Consider the following 16,409-nt stretch of genomic DNA (forward strand, 5'->3'; position numbering starts at 1 on the left):
CACATTCAAGATCATCCCCCATCTTACTGAAAGAAGCTTTTACATGTGTTCTCCTCTCGCTCTCTCTTGTCCCTTCTGTTTCTTGTCTCTACTGTATTTTTTTTCCTTTACTACAGTCTCTGTGCTTTTTTCCCGTGAGGATTCACACTGGAAATACTCTATGGTTCACATACTGGTTTTGTTCTCTCTTCTATGTTTCACATAAACATGACTTTGTCAGTATAACTATATCATGACCTATGTTCATGAATCAAGAGCCAGCATGTATTCAACTTACATCTTCAATATCTTTGTCCAGAGCTACAATTCTTAGAGGAGTGGTCAGATTTAAGCTGTCGGAAATAGTGGCTCCCACTGGGGCAGATTCCAGGATGTACCCTTGATAGCTGGGCATTGTGAAATATGGGCTCTGATTGTTTTCATCCAGTATTTCAATATGCAGATTGGCAAAGGCAGGAAGAGGATGACCATTGTCCTGCTCAGCCTAGAAAGTGGGACAAAGAAAAGTTACACAATTATATATTCTGGATATTTTAGTGTTGCCTTATATGCTATAGATAAAAAGACTCTTTTTATCAAGTGGGGTTATTATTATTATTATTTTCTTCAGAGCACTGGTAAGCTCTGATTTATGGTGGTGCAAGGGATTGAACCTGGAGCCTCATGTGCCAGAGTCTTTTTGCACAACCATTTACTATATACCCCCCCACCCTCAAGTGGGATAATTACTGAAAAATGAATCACATAAAAGGCTTTATCCCCCCCATCATATGGTCTTGTCAATCATTATTGAATAAAAACTATTTTTTTAAAACTTTATTTAGCAAACTTTTTATCATTAAACATGGTGGACAATTAAAAAAAAACTCCAAAATTTGTTATATTTGTCATTGTTAGAAATAGCTTTTCCTAAATTCTTAGAAAACTAAAGAATCAAGGCATTTGAGTGAACTACTGAATATACTTAAGTAAAAGAACAAAAAACATTCACAACTCAAAATATTATACCTATTCATCAGTTTCATGTCTTTTCATTTTACCTATTGACGACATGCATATGTAATTTTTAGCTATATGTAAAATTAATATGTAATAGAGGCCAGGCAACAGTGCACTGGGTTAAGTGCACATAGTAAAATCAATATGTAATGACTGCATTTGCTACCCATGGGCACTCCTGAAAAGACACATGCATTGAACAGAGATGATTTGCTTGTTTGTTTGTTTACTGCCACTAGGCTTATCACTAGGGATGGCACTAAAATCCACCACTCTGCTCCAAGTAGCCCTTTATTTCTTCTCTCTCTCTCTTCCTTCCTTGCTGGTAAATTGTGCAGATGCAGTCACATCTGCCATGTTGTCCCCTCAGGCTACTGCTAGTTCCCACAAGAGTTGGGACATTCTCAGAGTGCCTATTTCGCCATGTTGTGCCCTCAGGGCATTGTCTATTTCCCCGCATAATTGGAGTGCTTTGGTCACTCCTCCCCCTTCCCATTCTCACGAGAGTTATTATCCTGTCCTGGAGTGCTATGTTTACTCCTCCCCCTTCCCATTCTCACAAAAGCTACGCCTATAAAAGCCCTTCTACTTCTGCACCTCGCTCTCTTGCCAGCGCTTCATTTCAGTGTTCAGACGCACAGTAAGGCGGCCATTTTCGCTACCTCCACATGGCCCAACCTGCTTCTCTAGCACCCAACTCTGAGGTGCCAGCGCAAATAAAGATTTGTGTTCCCTCTTCACTCTGGACCTCCTCTCTCCCTTCTCCGCGGCACACAACAACACTTCCTTCCTTTCTTTCTCTTCTTTCTTTCTTCCTTTCTTCTTTCTTCCTTCCTTCCTTTCTTTCTTTCTTTCTTTCTTTCTTTCTTTCTTTCTTTCTTTCTTTCTTTCTTTCCCTCCCTCCCTCACTTCCTTCCTTCCCTTCTTTTCCTTCCTTTCTTTTTCTTTATTGAATAGGACAGATCAAAATTGAGAAGAGACGGGGGGAGGGAGAGCTAGAGAGAGAGAGAAAGAAAGATAGATACCCTAAGATCTGCCTTGTCACTGGTGGACCATTCCTTCTGCAGGTGGGAAGTGGGGGCCCAAACCCAGTCTTTGAGCATGGTAAAATGTGTACACGTAGCCAGGTGCCTTACCACACAGCCCTCCCAGAGATAAGTTCAATGAAATATTGTTAGTACCTATAGATTTCCCTTTGATAAGTATATTATACAACTAAATTAATAATCATGTGTTCTCAATATGTTTTCTCCTCTTTTCTGTTTAATTAAAGCTTAAATTAATTTATGTCCATTATTTTGTCTTCGTAAATCTCTACATTGTAATGAGGAAAAATATCAACTAAATTTATTCTTCTATTAATGTATCTATCAATCCCAAAGCTTTGTTTACAGGAGGATTTCATGGCAAGGAAGACAGAAAATACATATTTAAAGCTTAAGAAAAAACATGGATATAATTTAATAGGATATCCATTTGGACAGAGTTAAATTCTCTGTCAGAAACTTCAATTGATAGAGACTTGCTATTATAGCTACATTTTTAAAGAATATTAAAATAATAATTAAATATGTTAAATTCTGTAGGGCTTTTCTCAATGAAACAGCAACGTTTTTTGGCCATGATAACATTTATAAGCAGGTCCATTAGATATCTCTGATTGTCCAGTGTCAATAATTTAGACTGCTAAAACATAGTTGTTATTCAGTATCTATTATTAAGTAAGGTGCTAGGTACCAACAGCAGCAGTGCTGTTTGACAGTAATAATACTATTGGACTCAGAAAAATCACAACTTATTTTCACTTCACATCATTTTTGATAGTGAAGATGTTTTGAATCATTGTAGACTATTACTACTGGTGTTATGATAACTGACATCATGCTTGAGTCCATGCTCTGTATCAAGAAAAGCATCAGCATAATGGGCATCTTTTAGTCTTCACCTATAGCTATGTGTGTTCTGGAAATCATCAGTATGGATATATTCTTACTAATACCAGAAGCTGTGCTTAATGGGGCAGGCAGTGTCCTATCTGGCTAAACACTCAAATTACAATGAGCAAGGACCCAGGTTGAAGCCTCCAGTAACCACCTGTAGGGGGAAAGCTTCAAGAGTGGTGAAGCAGGGCTGCAGGTGTCTCTCTGTCACTCTCCCTCTCCATCTCCTCTTTCTCTCTCAATTTTTCTTTGTCTCTATCCAATTATGTGTATGTATATGTATATATGCACGTATATATTATATATATATATTTTTTTTTTCCTCCATGGTTATCGCTGGGGTTCAGTGCCTGCATCATGAATCCACTGCTCCTGGAGGCCATTTTTTTTTCTCCTTTTGTTGTCCTTGTTGTTGTAGCCTTGTTGCGGTTCTTATTGTTGTTGATGTCATTCGTTTTTGGATAGGACAGAGAGAAATAGAGAGAGGAGGGTAAGACAGAGAGGGGAAAAGAAAGACAGACACCTGCAGACCTGCTTCACCACCTGTGAGGCGAGAGCCGGGGCTCAAACCGCGGTCCTTATGCTGGTCCTTGCACTTTGCACCATGTGCGCCTAACCCACTGTGCTACTGCCTGACCCCCATATTATATTTTTTAACGAAGCTATATGTGTACTGAGTCTTGAACATATTTCTAAGATTTCCTTCTGTGACATCCAACAAGTTTTCTGGGCAAGGTTGATCAAGGTGAGAGGTACAGTCTAACAACATTGGGAAAAATACATAGGATGACACTAATTGGGGGATCTGGTACAACGGCCTTGGTCTGATTACAGCAGAAGCAATTCAACCATATAAGGCATTATGAACAGGATTTTTCTCTCTTCCCTTTAGTTGCGTGCAATGTTTTTAAAAGCCATTATGTAACATACAAATAATGCATACACGTTACAGACTGAGGGAGAAAAGTCAAAGGCAGAATATCTGATAATGAAAGAAGTTTATAGCTTATATTCAGCTCATATGTTAATTTTTACTGCCAGATGTAAAGTCAGGAAAAAAAAACATATTTTATGATGCAAATCAAGTGATCCAAGGAAAAAGAAATAAAATTCAAATTAGATCAATGTAAACAATCTAACTCCCATATCTTTAAAGATAACAAACAAGCTCTACTATTCTTTAACAACAGATTGTTGTTCAAATCAGCTTTTGATAGAATTGCTACCACTTATTTTGTTCTACTTCAGGGACTTAAGAAGTATTACATAACTACGTCTCGTCACTCAATCTGGTCCCCTACGCCTACACTGAACTTCTCTGTTCCAGACTCTTGGAAACAGAGTTGGCAGTCAGCTGAGGTAAAGAACAAACACCTCATCACAGACCCCTGCAAGCATCAACCTGGCTTTGACCTAGCACGTTATGAATGGGCCCTCCTCAATCGCTATCGAACAGGCCATGGCCGGTGCGCCGCTATGTTCCATCGCTGGGGAGCCAGAGACAACCCGAACTGCCCCTGCGGCTACAGACAGACTATGACCCACATAGTCAACGACTGCCACCTCTCCAGATTCAAAAGAGGTCTCGAAACTTTACATCAGGCTCAACCTGACGCTGTTGACTGGCTACGGAAGAAGGGCAAACGCTAGAAGAAGAAACATAACTACCAGTCTTTAAACCACAAAAGTTTTAAACTTTTTTTATTTTTGAGAGATCAGGGCACTGCTAGATTTGGCAGAGGATAATATCAGAGATTGAATCAGAGCCTCCAGAAATACAGGTATGGAAACCATAAACTTCTTTCATTATTTGACTGTTTGCCTTGTTTAAAAAGTCAATGTTAATAAAAAGCTAAATCCATATTTTAATCTGAATAATTCTAAAAATTTGCATTTTTCTATATTTTTTAAAGTTGAGAAATAAAACCAGGCTGTGTGCAAATTCACATACTATATTATTTTATAAACCAAACACATCTTTATTTTTAATTAGTGACTAAATTATCTTTCATTAAACTTTCAAATCTCATTGGACTATTACAAATGTGCTTCATTCATTCACCGAAATATACAAAACCTCAAAGACATATTTGATGTGAGTTTTGAGTTTGGTTACTGTACTTAATAGTCTATGTGCCCCATTACTTTAAATTGTATATATATGTATATGTATATGTATATGTATATGTATATGTATATGTATATGTATATGTATATGTATATGTATATGTATATGTATATGTATATATTTTACAAATAAAATTAATGGACCATGATTTTAATACTCATTTACTAGATATTTATGGAGACTATTAGACATGAAAACAGCAAACATGAATCTATGTGAATGCATAATATGGATGTCGTGGCTCATATTTTTGTCTTTCTGGATTTCTCACATATGTACATAAATTGACCTACAGATAATTGGTTCTGATGAAAATACTCAGTTATGTAACGTTGGAGTTCACTCCCTATAGAGGACCACTGGTCGACTTGTAATCTTTTTTTTTTTAATTTCTTTATTGGGAAATTAATGTTTTACATTCGACAGTAAATACAAGTTTGTACATGCATAACATTTCCTAGTTTTCCAAATAACAATACAACCCCCACTAGGTCCTCTGTCATCCTTCTTGGACCTGTATTCTCCCCCCAACCCCCACTCGACTCACCCCAGAGTCTTTTACTTTGGTGCAATACGGCAATTCCACTTCAGGTTCTACTTGTATTTTCTCTTCTGATCTTTTTTTAACTTCTGTCTGAGAGTGAGATCATCCCATATTCATCCTTCTGTTTCTGACTTATTTCACTTAACATGAATTTTTCAAGGTCCATCCAGGATAGGTTGAAAACCGTGAAGTCACCATTTTTACAGCTGAGTAGTATTCCATTGTGTATATAGACCACAACTTGCTCAGCCACTCATCTGTTGTTGGACACCTGGGTTGCTTCCAGGTTTTGGCTATTACAAATTGTGGTGCCAAGAACATATTTATACAGAGATCTTTTTGGATGGGTGTGTTGCATTTCTTAGGATATATCCCCAGGAGAGGAATTGCAGGATCATAGGGTAGGTCCATTTCTAGCCTTCTGAGAGTTCTCCAGACTGTTCTCCACAGAGATTAGAACCATTTACATTCCCACTAGCAATGCAGGAGGGTTCCTTTGACCTTACAACCTCTCCTGCATTTGCTGCTGCTACCTTTTCTTATGTATAACATTCTCACAGGAGTGAATTGGTATCTCATTGTTGTCTTTATTTGCATTTCTCTGACAATCAAAGACTTGGAGGATTTTTTTCATGTGTTTCTTGGCCTTTTGGATCTCTTCTGATGTGAATATTCTGTCCATGTCCTCTCCCCATTTTTGAATGGGGTTATTTGTTTTCTTGTTGTTGAGTTTAGCAAGCTCTTTATATATTCTGATTATTAGCCTCTTGCCTGATACATGGGATGTCAAGATTTTCTCCCATTCTGTGAGGGGTCACTTGGTTTGGGTTGTGGTTTCTTTTGCTGTTCAGAAGCTTTCTAATTTGATGCAGTCCCATAGGTTTATGCTTGCCTTAGTCTTCTTTGTAATTGGATTCATTTAATTAAAGATGTCCTTAAAATTTATGCAGAAGAGAGATCTGTCAATATTTTCCTCTAAGGATGTGATAGTTTCTGGTCTAACATCCAAGTCCTTGATCCACTTGGAATTTACTTTTGTACTTGGTGAAATATAGTGGTTCAGTTTCATTCTTCTGCATGTTTCAACCCATTTTTTCCAACACCATTTGTTGAAGAGACTCTGCTTTTCCCATTTAATATTCTGGGCACTCTTGTCAAAGTTTAGATGTCCATAGATGTAGGGGCTGACTTCTGGGCTCTCAATTCTATTCCACTGGTCAGTGTGTCTACTCATGTTCCAGTACCAAGCAGATTTGATGACGACGGCCCTCTAATACAATTTGAGATCTGGGAGTGTGATGCCTCCAGTTCTGGTCTTTCTTCTCAAGACTGTTTTGGCAATTCTAGGTCTTTTCTGGTTCCAGATAAACATTTGTAGCATTTGTTCTATTCTCCTAATAAATGTGGTTGTTATCTTAATGGGGATAGCATTAAATTTTTAGATGGCTCTGGGTAGTATATTCATTTTGATGATGTTAATTCTTCCAGCTCATGAACATGGAATATCTTCCCACTTCTTTATGTCTTTTTCAATTTCATTGAGTAGTAACTCATAACTTTCAGTATACAAGTCTTTCACTTCTATGGTTAGGTTTATTCCCAGATATCTTATTGTTTTTGTTGCTATAGTAAAATGAATTGACTTCTAGATTTCACCTTCTTCTAACTTAGTGTTTGCCACTGACTTTTGAATGTTAATTTTGTATCCTGACACCTTACTGTATTGCCTGAAGATTTCCAAAAGCTTCTTGCTGGATTCCTTAGGTTTTTCTATGTATACTATCATGCCATCTGCAAATAGGGAGAGTGTGACTTCTCTTCCAATCTGTATGCCATTAATTCATTGCTCCTGCTTGACTGCTATGGCAAGAACGTCCAACACTATGTTGAAAAGTAATGGTGACAGTGGTTAGCCCTGTCTAGTACCTGATCTGAGGGAAAATGCTTCCAGTCTTTCACCATTGAGTATGATGTTGACTGTAGGTTTGCTACACATACACTCCACTATCTTGAGTAATTTTCCATCTTTTCCCATTTTTTGTAGTGTTTTGTTCATAAAGGGATGTTGTATTTTGTCAAAGGCTTTCTCTGCATCCATTGATATGACGATGTGGTTTTTGGTCTTGCTTTTGTTGATGTGGTGGATCACGTTGATTGATTTACATATATTAAACCAACCTTGCATCCTTGGGATAAACCCCACTTGGTCACAATGAACAATCTTTTTAATATACTGCTGTATCCAGTTGACTAGTCTTTTGTTCAATATTTAAGCATCTATGTTCATGAGATACTGCTCTGTAGATTTCTTTTTTGGTTGTGTCCCTGTCTACTTTTGATATCAAAGTGATGTTGGCTTCATAGAAGCTGGGAGTATCCCAGTGTCTTCAATCTTCTGGAAGGCATTTAAAAGTAGAGATACTAGTTCTTCTTTGAAAGTTTTGTAGAATTCATTTATAAAACCATCTGGTCCAGGACTTTGATTTTTTGGGAAGTTTTTTATAACTGTTACAATTTCTTTAGCTATGATGGGCCTGTTCACGTTATATAGTTCCTCTTTTCTTAATTTTGGAAGTTCATAGTCATCTAGGAAATTGTCCGTTTCATCCAGGTTCTCTAGCTTGGTGGCATATAGTTATTCATAGAAGCCTCGCATGATATATTGAATTTCTGTGGTGTCTGTTTTGATACCTCAGATTCCATTTATGATCTGATGTATTTGGGTCTTCTCCCTTTTTTGTTTTGTGAATCTGGCTAAAGGTTTGTCTATTTTGTTCACATTTTTGAAGAAACAACATTTACTTCCATTGATCTTTTGTATGGTTTTCTTTTTTCAATGTTATTTATTTCTGCCTTAACTTTAACTGTCTTGTTTGCCTTAGGGTTCCTTTGTTCTTCTTCTTCTAGGTCTTTAAGATGTGCAATCAGGCTATTCATTTGTGCTTTGTCTTTTTTCCTAATGTGTGCTTGTATGGCTATGAACTTCCCTCTCAGTACTGCCTTAGCTGTGTCCCAAATATTGTGATAGCTTGTGTCTTCATTTTAATTGAACTCTTGAAACATTTTGATTTCTTCCTTTATTTTATCTTTGACCCAGTAGTTATTAAGTAGTTGTTGGTTTGCTTCTGGGATCTCTTCTGTTACATTGCTTGACATTGTGGTCTATTTACATGATCATTCTGTTACATTGGTTTGGTCTCACTCCTCTGCCTCCGGGAGATTTGGTTTAGCCCTTGCTAGTTTTGCTCTTCTTCCTTCTCCCCACCCCCTACCCTAGGTACTTCCTGAGTTCCTGCCGCAGGCGCCGGAGGAGAAAGATGCAGGACAGAACTTGTGGTGATTAGATTAGATTAGTTTTTTGAATCGTTGGCTCGTGAATAAAGAAATACAGCTTCTCCGCTCAGCCATGTGTCCCTGGTCTCTGTCTCCCACCTGCGAAGCTAGCCCGGCATACTGGCACCCCGAACTTTGACAATAAGTAGTATACTGTTGAGTATACTTATTTTGGGACTATTACTAATCTTTTGTTGATTGTTAAGTGTTAGTTTAATGTGTTATGAGAAGATGCTTAGGATGATTTCAATGCTCTGAATTTGCTGATGCTGTCTTTGTGGCCCAACATATGATCTATCCTTAACTTGTAATCTTGATTTATTTCTTTTCTGTTAAGGCAGTCATGAGTAGCAGTCAAGAGTTTCAGACACAGAGAGTGCAAGAGATTACAGTGCCAAAGATTCCTTTCAAGTGTCTGGGCTCTGGCCTCTAACTTGGGCCATGCAAATATCAAGGCTGCAACTATCCAAGTGAGCTCTCCCAACAGTCCCAGAATTTCTCTAAACATTGCTCTGCACACAAAATGTACTTGAAAATCTAGACTGGGGGCAGTGGGCATTCTTAAATAGGTAGTGGCTTAAAGATATGTTTCTTTAGTTTATTTGCTTGTTTGTTTTACCTCCACTGGTTATATAGACACATTTTCTTGTCAGCTTGAGGCAACTTAAGAATGTTAACAGGGTTTTATTGAGTGCCTTCTTATGGTATAGCAACATACTTGATTTTATTTACTGGATTTTTTTTTTTTCTTTTTTTACTAAGCACAAGTCTTTAAACTCTGATTCCAAGGGCCTGTTCAATCAATGTTCACATTAGATGACTTAGAAGGGAGAGGGCCTTGGAGAGGCTGAAGGAGAAATAGAGGAAAAGAGGAAGGAAAACAAATGGCAAAGAAATTTGCTAGCTTTACAAGAAGTTGATTGTTAACAAAAACAACACCCCCCCCCCCAAAAAAAAAGGCAGGCAACCATATAACCAATGGTTGACATGACAATCTTTGGTGTGCCATGAAGATAAATGGTCTGTTATAAAGGTTCCTACCAGTCAGTGTGTGTGTGTGTGTGTGTGATGCATTCCTGCATTCCTACCAGTGTGTGTGTATTGTGCATGTACATGTGCATGAATGTATTCTTGATATTACAGGTAGAAGCCCAATATGAAATGTACAGGAGGGACCAGGCGATGGTGTACCTGCTTGAGCGTACGTATTATAGTGTGCAAGGACCCGGGTTTGAGCTCCTGGTCCCCACCTACAGAGGGAAAGCATTGCTAGTGGTGAAGCAGGGCTGCAGGTGTCTCGCTCCCTCTCTGTCTCTCCTTTCTCGATTTCTGACTGTCTCTATAAAATAAATAAAGATAATGAAAAATGTTTTAGGAAATAAAATAAAATAAAATGTACTGGCTAAATTCCACTAAAGTTTTCTTATGTCTACTGTGAAATCTTAAAGACAATATATCCTTAGGTACAGTCCATATGTCAAGATACAATTCCCTTGTCATTCTATGGAATTTAGTTTATTTTATATTTTCATGTGTAAATACATAAGCATATTATATATGTGTGTATGTTGTTTTTAAGTGAAATATTCTTCTGTTTCCTAATAAAGCTTAAAAGGCTATTGACAAAAACTGGTTTATTTTATTCCCCACTAATCTTTGAGAGTAATCTACTCCTCTTTTTAGAAGTCCTGGAATGTTCTCTCACTAGGTGAGCTGACTATATTTATATGTCTATGTAGGTTTATAAAATTTATCTCCCAATTCAACCAAATGCCAGTGAAAATTAGATTGAATGTTTTGATACAATCATAGAAAAATTCTACTGGGAAATCCCTTACTTAGCTTTTAAAAAATTTCATAGAAACTTCTATAGAGTTTTGATAACTGATATAAAAAAAATTAAAGGAGGCAAAACTTGAGGCACTGAAACTGAAAAATGCAATTTTTAGCAGCTGTAGAGAACTTTTTACATGCAATCAGCTGATTTACACTTCACGTTTTTTCCTCTATTTTGAACAACAGATGCAACAGACTGAAAGGACAGAAAGGAACTGGATATTTTCAAAGTTTTTGTTTGTTTGTTTGTCTCTTGTTTTAGTCTTTAGCCAATGGATATTCTAAAATACACTTAAAGTAGGTGACAACACTCTAAATGAAAGTGTTGTTACCAGTGACACTAATTCAGCAAGTATAGCTCCTATACAATTCCTTCTACCTTTCCTAAACAACACACTTCCTGCCTCCCTCCTCTTCAGAAAAGCCTGCAATATACAAAGGATGTGATTTCTAAAGGTTGCCTCTCCTAGAAAATCATGGTTTGTTTATTTAGCTTCTTAGGATACTGATTCTGAAAAACTGAAGGCTTATCCAGCTACCAAAGATATTGTTTTATTCTTTTACTTCCCGCTTTTAAATTCAACTCTGAAGGAGACAAGAAAAAAATGTTTGCCTTGAAGAATTTTGCTAAATTATGCTCCCGTTCTCACTTTTTTGATAAAAAAAGGCTTTCACCTAACATTTTCTAAAAGTTTAGATTTTGAAACATATATTTAATCTTTCAACCAATTTTTAATTTGTATTAGCACTCAATTTATTTCATACATTCCAAATAGAAGAACTTGTCTCGTGATTTGAATATGATTTTTAAACTACTATTTGAGAGCAAATGTTCATAAAAGTTCAAAAATTTCTTATATATAGAAAATACAATGTTAGGGTCATCAGGATGCCGGCCAGGCTTCCCTAGACTGAAGACCCCACCAGAGGTCCTGGAGCCCCGCTTCCCCAGAGACCCACCCTACTAGGGAAAGAGAGAGGCAGACTGGGAGTATGGACTGACCAGTCAACGCCCATGTTCAGTGGGGAAGCAATTACAGAAGCCAGACCTTCCACCTTCTGCAACCCACAATGACCCTGGGTCCATGCTCCCAGAGGGCTAGAGAATGGGAAAGCTATCAGGGGAGGGGGTGGGATATGGAGAATGGGTGGGGTGGTGGGAATTGTGTGGAGTTGTACCCCTCCTACCTTATGGTTTTGTTAATTAATACTTTCTTAAATAAAAAAAAAAAAGAAAATACAATGTTACTATGTTTGTCACAAGAGGAAAACAAAAGGTTTCAGAATATATATCTACTATGTTAGTTATGGTGAAAAAAAGCTCATGGACATTTTAAAAAAAGCTCACACATATTTTATTTTTAATTAATTTATATTGTCACCAGAGTTGTTTCTGGGGCTCAGTGTCTGCAAAATAAATATAACACTCCAGCAGCTCACTCTTTCTTTTTTCTTCCTTCCTTTCTTCCTTTCTTTTCTTTTCTTTCTTTCTTTCTTTCTTCCTTCCTTCCTTCCTTCCTTCCTTCCTTCCTTCCTTCCTTCTTTCCTTCCTTCTTTCTTTCTTTCTTTCTTTCTTTCTTTCTCTCTCTCTCTCTCTCTCTTTCTTTCTTTCTTTCTTTCTTTCTTTCTTTCTTCTTTGATTCATTTATTCCTTCCTTTCTCTCTCTTTCTCCTTCCTTCTTTCATTTATTTATTTATTTTCCTGAAAAACACAGAGAGAAATTAAGAGGGAAGGGAAAGATAGAAAGGAAGAAAGAGGAGGCCAGGAAGTGATGCACCTGGTTAAGCACACATATTACAGTGCACCAGGTCATAGGTTCAAGCCCTGGCCCCCACTTGCAGGGGGAAAGCTTCACGAGTGGTGAAGCAGGGCTGCAGGTATCTCTCTGTTTCTTCCCCTCTCCATCTCTCCCCTCCCTTCTCAATTCTATCTAATAAATGAGTAGATAAATATATTTTTAAAAAACAGCAAGGGAGAAAGACAACTACAGCTCTGTTTCATTGCTTGTGAGACTCACCCCCCCCCCCACTTCCGCATGTCAGGAATGAAGGCTTGAACCACCCAGGTCGTTGGACATGGTGATATGTGCACTCCTCTACAGTAATTGAACTATTGATACATGTATTTCTATTTTTTTAGCATGATTTCACTGTTCCTGGACCTCTTTTTCAATTTCAGAGGAAACCCATCACAAATCCAGAGTTTTCTCCAGTGACATGACATTTTGAAACTGGACCCAACTTATGACAAGATATATGCCACTTTGACATGACACTTTGAAACTGGACCCAACTTATGACAAGATATATGTCACCCCTACCCAGTAAACAATTTATCTGGCCTTCCTTGACCACTGTTACTTGATTAATTCATCTTGAGTCATCAAGGTATCTCACCTGGATCTTGTTCATCCTTTGTCATCAACACAATTTGGGTTCTAGTCTGGTCCCTGCTATCCTGGAGAAGGGTTAGATTTTTTGGCATCTCTCTCTCTCTCTCTTTCACTCTCTCTCTCTCCTTCTCTATTTCTCTTTATCTGAAAAATTCTGCTAGGAACAGTGAAGCCTCAGTTTCAAAAAGTAATAATAATATTAAAATAAAATGAGACTGCTTTAAAATCTATAGGAGCTTCCTTTAAAAACTTGTGACCTAAAAATACTCACAAAGACTTGGACAGCCAGCCTGCTTGTGGCAGTGGGAATATTCTCTAGCTTACCTGCAGTCATGTGTCTAGTGAAATACAAAGAATGCTCCTGTATATAATGTGACTAACTTATTTGTAATATAAGTATAGAAAAAATAGTACCTTGTTGATTGAAAATACATTTTGTGTTTGAAAAAAAATAAGATATGACACCTTCACTAAACCAAACAAATAAAAAATGTCTCAAATGGATTTATGAAAATGCAACAAAATAATATTGACAGACTTTCCACCTAGGAATTTTTTTAATAAAATGGAGTATATTTGATCTTTATTTGAAGTAATAATATGATTATACTGTTTATAACTTAATGCAATGAAAACATGAATTCTCAAAGCTCCCCTATAACTTTCAACAATAAAAGTATTTCTTTTTAGAGTTTGAAAGATGAACTGGCACTAGAATGACTAAAGCAATTTTGAATGATTTAAAGAATAGGAAGTTTAGTTGCTCTGGAGAATAGTGCATAGTTAGAAAATCCCAATTAATCCTATACTCGTGCATGTGTGTGTGCTGTGTGTGTGTGTGTGTGTGTGTTAACTAAATTGTGACTGCTACCAAATAACTGTTCTTTATAATAATCTTCTTAGTTTTTGTTTGTTTGTTTGTTTTATCCAGGATTATTGCTGGGGGTCCTTGCCTGCACAACAAATCCAATGGTCCTGTGTAGGGAGGTTGTGGGGATGTGGTAAAGCCTGTCAGGGCTTGACCTGAGAGGTGAGTCTGCCCTGGTAAGTCTCTCTCTCTATGGAGGGGTTGAGCAAAACTGGGGACACATGAACCTCAAAAGGTTGGTGGCCATGTAAGTCTTCCCCTGCCTCCCAAAAACATCCTGCACCTTCCTGCCTCAGTAGCCCGGCATTCCTTAAAACATTAAGTCAACACCCATGTTTATCAGGGAAGCAATTACAGAAGCCAGACCTTCCACCCACTGCACCACACAATGACCCTCGATCCATACTCCCAGAGAGATAGAGAATGGGAAGGCTATCAGGGGAGGGGGTGGGATATGGAGATCGGGTTATGGGAACTGTGCAGAACTGTACCCCTCTTATTCTAAGGTTTTGTTAATGTTTCCTTTCTCAAATAAAAAAAAAATTAAGCCTGCTCCACCCTGCATTCTCTGATACTATGGCCTGTCCTTTTATTATCTACATATCAATCTTCTGCTTTGTCTTACAAATGACTAAAGATCTCCTTCCTAATTCCCCACAGGCTATTGCTAATCCTACCAATTGAACCCCTAGCAACAGTTGTTGGGGAGGTCCCGGCCCCCTTTGCCTTTCTCCACCCCTTTCATAACAATGTATGGCATTGTCAAGCCACTTCAGTTTGTCTTGTCTCTGCCATGTCCTGACCTGGAGGAGGGCAAGTGCAATCTGAGAGGCTGACACAGGCCATTGCGGTTTGTACCACCTGGCTTAACCAGGTGTGCTACCTCCTGACTCTGTGAATAAAGATTTGAATTGTCCTGCCACCAGGAACTTGGTTCCCGGATCCTCTCCCCCCCCCCCCCACTAGCCTGACATAACTGGAGGCTATTTTTACTTCTGTTGCCTTTATTGTTTATTCTTGTCATTGTTCTTCTTATTGTTGTTGTTGTCATTGTTGGATAGGACAGAAAGAAATGGAGAGAGGAGGGGATGACAGAGAAGGGAAGAGAAAGATAGACACCTGCAGACCTGCTTCACTACTTGTGAATCAGACCCCCCCCTGGGGGGGGATCTGGGGGCTGGAACCAGGATCAACAATAAACAACAAGGGCAATGAAATATGAACTGAGCCTGGGGCTCAAACTGGGATCCTTACATTGGTCCTTGCTCTTTGTGCCACTTGCATTTAATCAGCTGCCCTAAGGCAGGAATCCTGATTTTTTTTTTTTTATTTGCTTCAGGAATAAACCAACTATGTGTTGAGACAAGGAGATGAATGGGCTGTGGAACATGTAAAGAGAAGGATTCAGTTTTGAGAACTCACTTCTGTAAAGATAAAATCCATTTAATTGCAGCGAGTATGGAATATATTTAAAAGAAATGGCAAATCTCTTAGCTATAACTCATAAGGCCACTGAACAGCAACATAAAGGAACAGAGACATGAGAGAAAATAGTACGTCCTAGCTTTGATAATTCACTGATTATAATATTGTTGAAAAGCAATAGTAAAGAGATTAATGTTTTATAAAGATGTAGATTGTTTGATACAATTTGCATAATAGTTATTAACTAGTAGTTATCCACCTGGTAATTTTGAGTTTGGATGCAGCACAGTTTTCATAGTTCTTATTTCCTCCTGGAGAAGCAACTTTTTACTTGAAATACAATAGAAAGAAATGCCAGATATCGAGGAAGCCCTCAGAAGGGAAGTGGCAATGGAAAGAAAAGGGAAGGAGAGAAGAGGAGAGGAGAGCAGAGTAGAGGAGAGGAGAGGAGAGGAGAGGAGAGGAGGGGAGGGGAGGGGGAGGGGGGAGGGGAGGGGGAGGGGAGGGGGGAGGGGAGGGGATGGGAGAGGAGAGGAGGGGAGAGGAGAGGAGAGGAGGGGAGAGGAGAGGAGAGATGAGGAGAGGAGAGGAGAGATGAGGAGAGGAGAGGAAGGGAGAGGAGGGGAGAGGAGGGGAGGGGAGGGGAGAGGAGAGGAGGGGAGAGGAGAGGAGAGGAGAGGAGGGGAGAGGAGAGGAGAGGAGAGGAAGGGAGAGGAGGGGAGGGGAGAGGGGAGGGGAGAGGAGAGGAGGGGAGAGGAGAGGAGAGGAGAGGAGAGGAGAGGAGAGGAGAGGAGAGGAGAGGAGAGGAGAGGAGAGGAGAGGAGAGGAGAGGAGAGGAGAGGAGAGGAGAGGAGAGGAGAGGAAGGAAGAGGATGGGAGGGGAGAGGAGAGGAGAGGAGAGGGAAAGATATTCTAATTTAATGTGAGCTTGAATGGTCACAAT

General features: G+C 38.7%; 1 protein-coding gene across 1 annotated transcript in view; it reads right to left on the reverse strand.

The window, feature by feature from the left end:
* The window catches only part of PCDH15 (protocadherin related 15), a 448,902-nt gene that overhangs the window by 337,561 nt on the left and 94,932 nt on the right, over positions 1-16,409 (reverse strand). The window contains exon 6 of the mRNA XM_060189089.1: positions 278-484. Coding sequence (XP_060045072.1) covers positions 278-484 — 207 coding nt within the window. The remainder of the gene's footprint in view (positions 1-277; positions 485-16,409) is intronic.

The sequence above is a fragment of the Erinaceus europaeus genome, chromosome 1 (assembly GCF_950295315.1).
Source record: "Erinaceus europaeus chromosome 1, mEriEur2.1, whole genome shotgun sequence".
Taxonomy (NCBI): Eukaryota; Metazoa; Chordata; class Mammalia; order Eulipotyphla; family Erinaceidae; genus Erinaceus; species Erinaceus europaeus.